Source organism: Panicum virgatum, chromosome 6N (genome assembly GCF_016808335.1).
Source record: "Panicum virgatum strain AP13 chromosome 6N, P.virgatum_v5, whole genome shotgun sequence".
In the NCBI taxonomy this organism is placed as follows: Eukaryota; Viridiplantae; Streptophyta; class Magnoliopsida; order Poales; family Poaceae; genus Panicum; species Panicum virgatum.
In genome coordinates, this window is record NC_053150.1 from 26982334 (window position 1) to 26991905 (window position 9572).

At 42.8% G+C, this 9572-nt stretch overlaps 1 protein-coding gene across 6 annotated transcripts; it reads right to left on the reverse strand.

The window, feature by feature from the left end:
- Window positions 1-601: 601 nt before the first annotated feature.
- LOC120678664 (protein EMSY-LIKE 3-like) lies at window positions 602-8737 on the reverse strand. Of its 6 annotated transcripts, none has more exons than XM_039959936.1 (10): window positions 8284-8731; window positions 4488-4705; window positions 4281-4390; window positions 3937-4186; window positions 3619-3831; window positions 3470-3538; window positions 1812-2054; window positions 1661-1729; window positions 1539-1593; window positions 602-1016 (listed from the first exon to the last, which is right to left on the reverse strand). In XM_039959936.1, the coding sequence occupies exons 1-10, from the start codon at window positions 8312-8314 to the stop codon at window positions 898-900; spliced, it is 1377 nt and encodes a 458-aa protein (XP_039815870.1). In that variant the 5' UTR covers window positions 8315-8731; the 3' UTR covers window positions 602-897. The 6 variants fall into 6 exon arrangements, with proteins under 6 accessions (XP_039815870.1, XP_039815867.1, XP_039815869.1 ...); XM_039959933.1 differs by having other exon boundaries at window positions 1530-1593; XM_039959935.1 differs by having other exon boundaries at window positions 602-1013; window positions 1530-1593; window positions 8284-8730.
- Between the last annotated feature and the right edge of the window lie 835 nt (window positions 8738-9572).

The following is a 9572-nucleotide window of genomic DNA, read 5'->3' on the forward strand; positions in this document are numbered from 1 at the left end:
CACGTTCACCACCTATGAACATGCACAGATACACTTGATCAGTTTCAAGTTCACCAGGTATTCACAAAAACAAAAAATGAACAAATTTGTGCGATAACCAGAGGTGTTAAACAACAAAGCAAACAAAATTTTACTTCATCTCTAAAATGGAAAAATATGGCCTTCAGCCACCTACTACGTCAAAGATGAGAGGTTAAATATCTTCACTGCTACTTATCAAAAGACTACTATAACAACATAACCTTTTGTACATATACAAATGAAACCCGAAAGAAATAAAGATAAAAGAGACACAAAAAAAGACAAAGACAAAAAAAAGCCACAGTTCAAGAGCGTTGATTCCTAATCTCCAAGCATTCCTACCCATAGCTAATTCCTTAGAGATATTCCACTCCTTAATATCTCTCTTGATAAACTCACCCCAAATTAGTTTAAATCAATCTCTACCTCTCTTTATATTATCAACCCGCTTTAGAAGCGCACTACACACCAACACCTCAGGAGGCCTCAGTTGAACATATCTAAACCATCTAAACCGATGTTGAATCAATTTCTCCTCAATCGGTGCCACCCCAACCCCCTATCCGAATAAATACATTCTGAACTCTACCTCTTCTTGTGTGCCCACAAAACCAGCGCAACATACACTGCTACACTTTGCTGGACGCTTATCAAAAGACTACAAAACAAACTTAGCTCCAAATCTAAATTTACAGTGTCAAGCACGAGCTGAGTACTATTCTACTACAAAAGCACAACAATGCTAACAACTGATTCATTCATTAGAACCAATCAGAAGTACCTAGAGGCTAGAGCTAAATCTAGAATAAATCAGCATCCAGATTTCACAACAGGCTAAAAAACTAATTAGGGAATTGTGTACATTTTGGCAATGGTTCACATGGCATCTGCATCTCCAGACATGAGGACATCGATAGCCATGTCATCGGCATATCGTCCTCCATGTTGGTTCCTCCACCCACGGTTGTACTCCAAAGATCGCGCATGGTCATCTGCTACAACATCAAAAGAAAACAAATGAAGGAACATGTTAAACTAGTTCTGCTACAAGCACTCAAGATAAGTAAAAAAGTTCAAGTCCAACTTCTCAATTTGCGGTAGATTGGACCAGTTAAAATAGTTCAAGGTAGAAAATCAAGCCGAACTTCTGTTCAGAGGGCTCAGCGGACAAAGTGGATTACTGGAGGTGGTAAAATGTACTTTTTTTCCTTCGAGATATTTCTGTATGCGCATTACTCAGCAGAAATCCTATATAATTTACAAGTTTGTATTCAAAGTGGAAGTCAACATTAAATACTTTAGAAGACCACTTCAACTCAGTACCATATGACATATCACATTCACAGGAATCGTTCAGAATATGTGCTGCATGAGTTGACTAAAAAGCTTCATCCTCATGGAGCACACCCAAGAAAACTTTCATCCAAGAATGGCTAAGAGCACACAAAATAGAGCATATGGACTTTGTGGTTAAGGTTGAGGAAAGAAGATTTATGCACTAAACATACCACACTCACCATCAGACGCCTCAGCAAGCCTTGCAATTGCATCGATTAATGATTGTTCATGCTCCTGCCAGAACATTTGTTAGTTCCAGAGAAACGGCACCCCAATAATGTTTGGCAGACGTCTCTGTTACCTTTAGCACTTTCTTCGACCTCTCCATCTCAAGGGGGTCAGGGTTGCCAGCACTGAAAACCCGCTCCACCTAAATGGGCAGATCATCATGATAAAAAAAAGATAATTTGGTATGGTTGTAAACCAATAAGCTAAGTTCTTTCCAAACAAACCTCCTTTATGAGTGTCTCTGTATGAAGAATTTCTATGTAGTCAGAACTCTTCTTCCCAACACCGTTTTGCGAAGGTGGATAATCTTTCTTAAATGAGTTCTTTTGGGGGCCCCTACCTCTTCCGGCACCTAACATGGGGCCACCACGACTGGTTGACTTCTTAACACCATGAGCGGCAGCACCACGACCAAGAAGGTTTAAATCAGGCTCCTCACCTTCCCATCTTACATCCTCAGGTGCCATCTGCAGCAAAGATGAAAAACAAATATCATGCATACATTACACTATAGGCATTTTGCTTGTTGCTTAACTATTGAAATTGTTCAAGAAATGTGTTCAGCTGTTAATGTTACTGTGATGGTCTACTCTTAATTCTATTATGATGGAGGTCATCCATTTATAGTCCTTAACTAACCAGTTCATTAACATGATAATTAAGACCAGCCATGGATTCTTGGATTTTCTTGATTGTATAGCTGCTCCAGTCCAGTTTTGAAACTGAGACAATTATGACTTAATCAAAGTATATCTGACACTTCAATGAGAATTTTCAGTTGAGAACAAGTCATTTTTTTCCTGAGGAAATATGATTGTGATATATAACAGGAAGATCACAATCATTGCATACGTATCTTAGGCCATGTTTAGTTCCCAAAAAATTTCCTACAGTACCCGTCACATCGAATCTCCAGACACATGCATGGAGCATTAAATGTAGTTGAAAAAATAACTAATTACATAATTCAATTGTTTCATACGAGATGAATCTTTTAAGCCTAATTAGTCCATGATTGGATACTAATTGTAAAATAACAACGAAATGTGCTACAGTACCAAAACCCAAACTTTTTCGCGAACTAAACACAGCCTTACACAAATTAAGAAATTTCATACATCATGCTCATCAGGTAAGCTATGGAGGTTATTTGGTTCACTGCTCCACATCCATGGCAGCCAAAACAACTATAACTTGGGCATACTTCGACAAAATAGTGTTCATAAGTGGATGGCAGAACTCAAATATGGGTGGCTTGCTACACCATATCGTAGAACCAAAACTTTGGATAAATAAGTTACAAAATTTCTAATATTAGTGGTGTGTGTAGCTGTGGACCCAGAAAATCCCAAGGGAAAACATGCATTTTAGCTATACCTCTTTTAGAGAGTACTGACAGTTGGATTCCAAAGTCATTGACATAAAGCATTTTGAGATATGAAAGAGTTACTCTTGTTGCTTTTGAATAATAATAATATTATAATTATCAGGTAATTGAATGTCATTCACAACTCAAAAGGACGATCTACGTTTGCCCCACACAAAAAAAAAAGTTTCATATTCATCCCTCAGTTAAAACTAGATAAAAAACCTGTTTCTTGACTCTCAACACCAGCGCAAATTTTTTCACGAAAGGCCAGCTTTATGGGTTTTTGGGTGATATGGCAACCAAATCATCCACATGGAGATGCAAGAGGGGTTATGTGGCTACCGCATCACCTAAAACCACCCACAAAACCAACCTTAGGACATAGTTTGCAACAGTTTTGACAGTTGAGTTACATATTTTATAGGGTTTCGCATGAGAACAGCAAGCCAAACTGAGTGAAGAGTCAAGGGAAAGAAAATAGACTTTTCTTCATTGGCAATGATGAGTAATTACCTCCTTAAAATCAACCCACTCCCATGTCTCATGTGCTGTATTCATGTCATAAACAAGAGCATAGAGATCCTACAATTAATCAGAGCGACTTGATTAAGTATGTGAACCAATACAAGTGATAACTGTGACCCCATAGAAATAAGATGTACCTTTTCTGCATCATAATCAGTTATTACAGCTTCGTAAAAACTATTATCATCAGGCCACCGAGTCATGACTTTACGGCTGATTAACGGATTTAATTGTGGTCCTTCAGGAGGAAGGCCAGCAGAAGTATTTCTATTAATAACTGGTCCCCGCCCACAAGGACCAGCAGAAGGTGGCATAGATTTGACTGCAGGGCCGCCAGTTATCTTTTGGCCCTTCAAGCACACCATGCACACAATTAATTACCCAAAAATAATTAATATAAAATCCCAAAAATTACAAACACAAAATTAACTGCAGATGTTTCAACCATCACTTACTGGTTTGTTCTTTTTCACTTTTGAGCCAGGTGGTGCTGCCTTTTTTGCTCCTGAAGATGATGGTTGAATTGGTGCAGCTATAGGCTGTGAGTGCATAGCAGATGGCGCAGGTACAGATGCGGAGGGAATGGGTTGAGATGTCTTTTGCCTCTTGCGAGCAGAGGTGGTAGGACTGGGCACAGGGTCATGCAAACGCTGAGCATTATTAACTGGATTCATCTGAAGCACACCTGTTGACTCTCTCCATTCCCTGAAAGAGAAGAACATAAGAGGTGAGAAAATTAATAGAAATGGGGCAAAGAGGATACTGCACATTTAAAATGTACACTCATCTATCAGACAACCTTATTCTTCGGATAATATCATCACTATTAACTCCGTTTAGCAACTCCCTGTGTTCTTTGTCAGATACTCGTAGCTCCTTCCTAAGCTCAGTAATGAGACTTTCCTTTTCCTGAGACAATATATTCAAACTTTTATAAGGCCAATCTATGAACTGTAGGCCAACCTGAGTAAATTAATAACATGAAGATTGGCAGAGACATGTATACCCATGTTATAGCATCAGACTGAGCCTTGAATGCTCGAAGAACTGAACAATATGCTTCTTGCTCAAGGTGATGTATTTGTGTTTCCATATCTGTCTGAGGTTGTTGAACTCTAGTATATGGACCAGCACCAATAGTATCTCTTCCATTACCAGTGATACGTCCACTGCCTTTCATACCTCTGTTGTTCTGATATGGTGGTGGAAGATCATCATCGGTTCCTGTAACCAATGCCAAATTTCTGAGCATAGCATTTCTCAAATGTTGTTACCTGACTGGTTCAAACCAGCAGGATAGGTACCCATTCCCAGCCTGTCACCGACAGGAACCTGTGCAAAATAATCCCAAAATATATTCTCGACATATGAAACTTTTTGTTTATAAAGGTGACCAGTGTTGCATTACCCCCTACTACAAATAGTGATTTGCATTTGCCATTTAGCTTTTTTCTTCATTTGGCAAGCGTGCAGGTCATAATTGTGAGCACATTGAAGGTATCTTGTTGAACAACTTTTCTATTATTTCAGATAAAATACATATGTTTAAACTACTTGATTTCATTCTACAAACTCCAAATCCTGCATATACATATCAGAGCTTGGGCTGTGCCCATCAGGCCCCACCAAGTCACATGTTTTTTTCTATATTCATTTTAAATTTTACAAGCCAGACCAGCCTTTTGCATAAAGAGATCAAATTTGAACGTTGGAAATACATAAATTTGTTAAACGTACTACTCATTTGAAATATTATTGAGTTAAGGTAATTCAAAGCAATGTTGGGCCTGTTTTTTTCCGAGTCTGCAAGGCGCGCTTCCTGCAGCAGCGGTTTTTCCCAGAAGCGCGTTTCGCGTTGCCCCATTAAAATATCAAAGCGCATCAGCTGCACAGCACAGGGAAGGCCCATTCTTCGCTTGAGCCTGACGCCAACGCCGCAGACGCAAATATAAACAGGCCCATTTAGAAAAAAAAATAATCACAAATCATGTTAACACACTATGGCAGCGTCCTACGTTGCACCGATTCCGACATGCGTGTCGGACACGACGATTCACCATTTTCCTAAAAACAGCGACATGGCAACACAGCATATACATCATCCAGAATTTTAAAAAAATCAGATATTAATGGGCCAAGCATTTGACAGAAAGGCCCACCAACTGCTCAAACCTAAGCCTGAACAGCCAGCAGCCCAGCACCACCTTATCCATTCGCTGGTCACACCCTCATGGCCTCACCCTTGTCAAACCACACTCACCGCCGCCACCCCCGACGCGCCGCCGTGATGTCCCTCCTCCGCTGGCGCCTCGCCGCCGCTGACCGACATTGCCTCCTCCCAGGCTGCTGCCCGATGTTCCCTCCTCTCAACTCTTTCACCACAGCCAGATGTCTCCTCTCACTTCCTCTGTCGCCACTTCCGCTCGACATCGCCTCCTCCCTCGCCGACGCCCAACATCCCGCCTCCCCCACGCGTCGCTGCCTGGGCAGATCTGCATGGCGCTAGCGGAGGAGCGGCGAGCCAGTGCCAGCGGCGCATCGATCGGAGGAGCAGCGAGCTGGCGCCGGCGGCGCATCGATCTGAGGAGGGCCGTGTCTAGCACGCGTCAGCAAAGTGTCGACGAGGTATTGGTGATTAAATCGATTTATTTTTAATGCTTAATTCGGTGGTACTCTTTCAACACGTATCGGTGACGTGTCGGTGTCGGACACGGTGTTCGACACCGACACGCGACCAAAGGAACGTATCGGTGCATCAGAGGCAGTGTCTTGCATAAAGAAAGGCACCTGAGGTTATGCTCTATTAAGTCGGTGTTATAACGGCATCACCTTGGTGCCAACTAGGCAGCAAAGTGCAGATGATAGACTTCCATGCAGTAGGGCTTATGTGGGTGTTTGGCATGTTGTGTCACCTAATAATTACTTCCATCAGGGAACTGGATGGGCATGAACAAGGGATGGCATTCTAGCCTGATAATAACGCAATACATGTACCCAATAGAGGTGTGAATGTTTTGACTTTTCTACCTACAGCATGGTTGGAAATAGCCCGCTATAGCCTCGCTATAGCCCGCTAATAGCTTTTTAGGAGATCTACCGCTACGCTATACAACATTTGTCCGCTATATCCGCTAAAAGAGGTTTTATGAGATTTAGCCATTCTAAATGTCCGCTAAATAGGTTTTTGTGAGACTTAGCAGCGCTAAATGTCAATTGGGTACTGTTGGGTAGTTAAGAGATGTGTTAGACTCAAATTTTAGGTGTTAGACCAACGATACTTATAATTTGTATGAGATTATTTATTATTTTATCATTCCGCTAAATGATTTAGCTTTCGCTATAGCCCGCTATAGCTTCGCTATAGCTATTCTATAGTTTTTAGAGAAAGTTACCGCTAAACTTCATAGCCCGCTATTTCCAACCTTGACCTACAGGCATGTTCTTTGAATGCTGCCCCAATGGGTAAACCAGCACGAACATGGAAATGCTGCCAGTTTGTTACACTTCTAAGACCAAATGGTGGGGAGCGCATGAGTAAGAAGTTAAAACCTAGGAACCAAGCTACTAAATACAGTAGATCACCACATCTTAGCACTTGCTTACCAAATCATCATATCCTATGCCCTTTTTCTCAACTAAATATCAAAATATAATGCACCTTAGCCCCTATCCACAACAAGAATCTTTGATGGCAGATAATTGTTTACATCAAAATTCCAGAACAAAACACAGCATATGGCAAGGAAATCTTAAGTTATTCTAAAGCTAGGCCAAGATTTGAGCGAAGGCCACAATGCCACATTCCAAGGACTAGGTACTAATGAGAGGGGCAGTGTCTCAGAATGTTATATATCCTTAATAGAGCACCGAGAGTGCTCAGCCATAACTAGCTTAATACTTTAATAATTTTGCCAATTAATAACATTAACACAGAACAAGGATTTTGTAGGTTATTTTGTAAGCAATTATCTCTTATGTATTTCACAGTTTACTTTTTTGGGTGTACAAATAATAATTTGAGATAGAAGTTAGAATTATCTATCCTATATGCCTGATAACATTGCCTGCAAGTAAATTATACCTCCATGTCCATACTAACAGGAGCGAAAAGTTTCAAGTTTCAGAGATATTATCAGAACCATAACCTATATAAAACCCAGTGACTATGCAACCTCCCATGCTATCATTTTATTTTGCAGCGCCAATTGTCCACACATTGACAAACTCTTAAAATAACTTCACAGAGCGTTGTATATTCTGCAACAAACTTCTCAAAGAGTAAATACTAAATAACATAATTTTTCATCTCAGCATTGCATGAAAAAGTTTCCAGCCAGCAGCAGAGATGGCTTTCATTTACCTTGTACTTTAGGTTCAATGCTTAGGATATTTAAAAGAAAGCACCAAAGATAACACTTTACTGACAGACTTCGCATCCTGACCCAAGGAATACCTCTAAAACTTAAACAGAACCCTAGACCCAATAATATGCAAATAATCCGTGTCTTTTTACCCAAACAACCTGCATAAAATTTCATAACCAAAAATCACGGTGGGAGTTAACTGCCACGATCAATTACACGACTAATTTCACCCAATTACTCCACAAAACAACACAAATCTCAAAAAATAAAATGGTGTTCAAGCCTACACATCAAAAAAAACTGCACGAAATGATATCGTCCTCCACAACTAATAAAGATTTCCCACCAATTACTCCAGGGAGTAAACACATTATAACCCCGAAAATTGACAATTAAGCAACAAACCCTAACCCTAAGGACAGAATGGACCACACTCACCGCTGCTGTCCACAGCCCCACCGAAGTCCATGCCGTGTCTCAGCTTCGTAGACCACAAATCCCCTCCGAATTCCAGCTCACCGACGGCGCCACAACCAGGACTACGAACGTGACGCGACGCGACCCCGCCCAACCGCCTCCGATAGAAACACGGATCCGCCGCCGCCTGGGAAAGAACGAGCCTTCCTGGCTCCCCGCCCGGACAGAGCCGCGGGTTCCGAAGGCGAAATCCAGGCAAGACGTGGCGGATCCAGGCGAGATCTGAGCGGATTGCGGAGAGGGGAGCCTACGAGGGGACGCTGTGGGAGGCGAGGAGACAACCGAAAATTATTGGAGGGGCAAAAAGGGTAATTCGTCGGTGGCGTAGGGAGTTTTATGGGCGCTGGTCCGATGTGGTATCATCAGCGTGCATAGCCGCGGAACCGGGCTCGCGGTTGGTCGGGAAAGCTATTGATCGCGCGCTACTCACACAAGGCTCCTATACATCTTCCACCACACCACGAGCCAGGGGAGAGCGGAGCTCCCGCCGGCGAGGTAGGGGGCGGGGGCGGGGGAGGGGGAGGGGGTGGCCGGCGAGGGTGGTTGGTGGGGGGAGCGACCGCTGGCGAGGTCGTCGGCGCCCGGGGTGGTGGAGGGCGGCGGCCTTTAGATCCGGGGTTGCTGGGGTGGCGGCGGCGGCGGTGGAGACTCCATGGTCACCGGACTTAGAAGAAAAGATGGGCGGGGGAGGAATCGATCGGCGGTGGGCGGTGGTGTGTGGCCGGGTGGCGCGGCGGTGCAGCGCAGGCAGGGGTGGTGGCCGCCGGCGGCCGGGCTAGGTCTCGGGCTGGAGCGTGGCGTCGATGGTGGGCGAGGATACGACCTCGGTTAGCGTGGAGGCGCCGCCGGAGCCGAGGGTGGCGGGGGAGCTCGCTGCTGCGATTGGATTGAATCCAGTCGCACGCAGCGAGGAATAGACCCCCCGGTTGGTACCCGGGTGTGGGGTGCCCCCGTCTCCTGGATATTTTTATACTTTAATCTATATTATATTTAATTTATATATTTCATGCTTTAAAATCCATAAATTTCTGAAAACACGCATCCTGAATATATATTTATGGTACCACAAAAAAATGTATGTAGTTATGGAAGGAATTTCAAATACAGTTTCTAAACTTATTTGTATGAAAAAAAATGTTGACAGTTACATAAAACTAACACTTGACTATACAAGAAAAAAACTCCATCAATACTGGTTGGAAACTGGGGGTTTAGTCCTGATTCTTCAACTAGCGGACACTAGATATTTT

Coding starts and splice junctions, on each gene's coding strand:
- LOC120678664 (XM_039959933.1), bottom strand. CDS start 8,314: ATGGACTTCGGTGGGGCTGTGGACAGCAGCG. Junction 4,391..4,487: donor AGTCTGATGCTATAACATGG/GTATACATGTCT, acceptor ATATTGTCTCAG/GAAAAGGAAAGTCTCATTAC. Junction 1,594..1,660: donor GGTCGAAGAAAGTGCTAAAG/GTAACAGAGACG, acceptor ATGTTCTGGCAG/GAGCATGAACAATCATTAAT.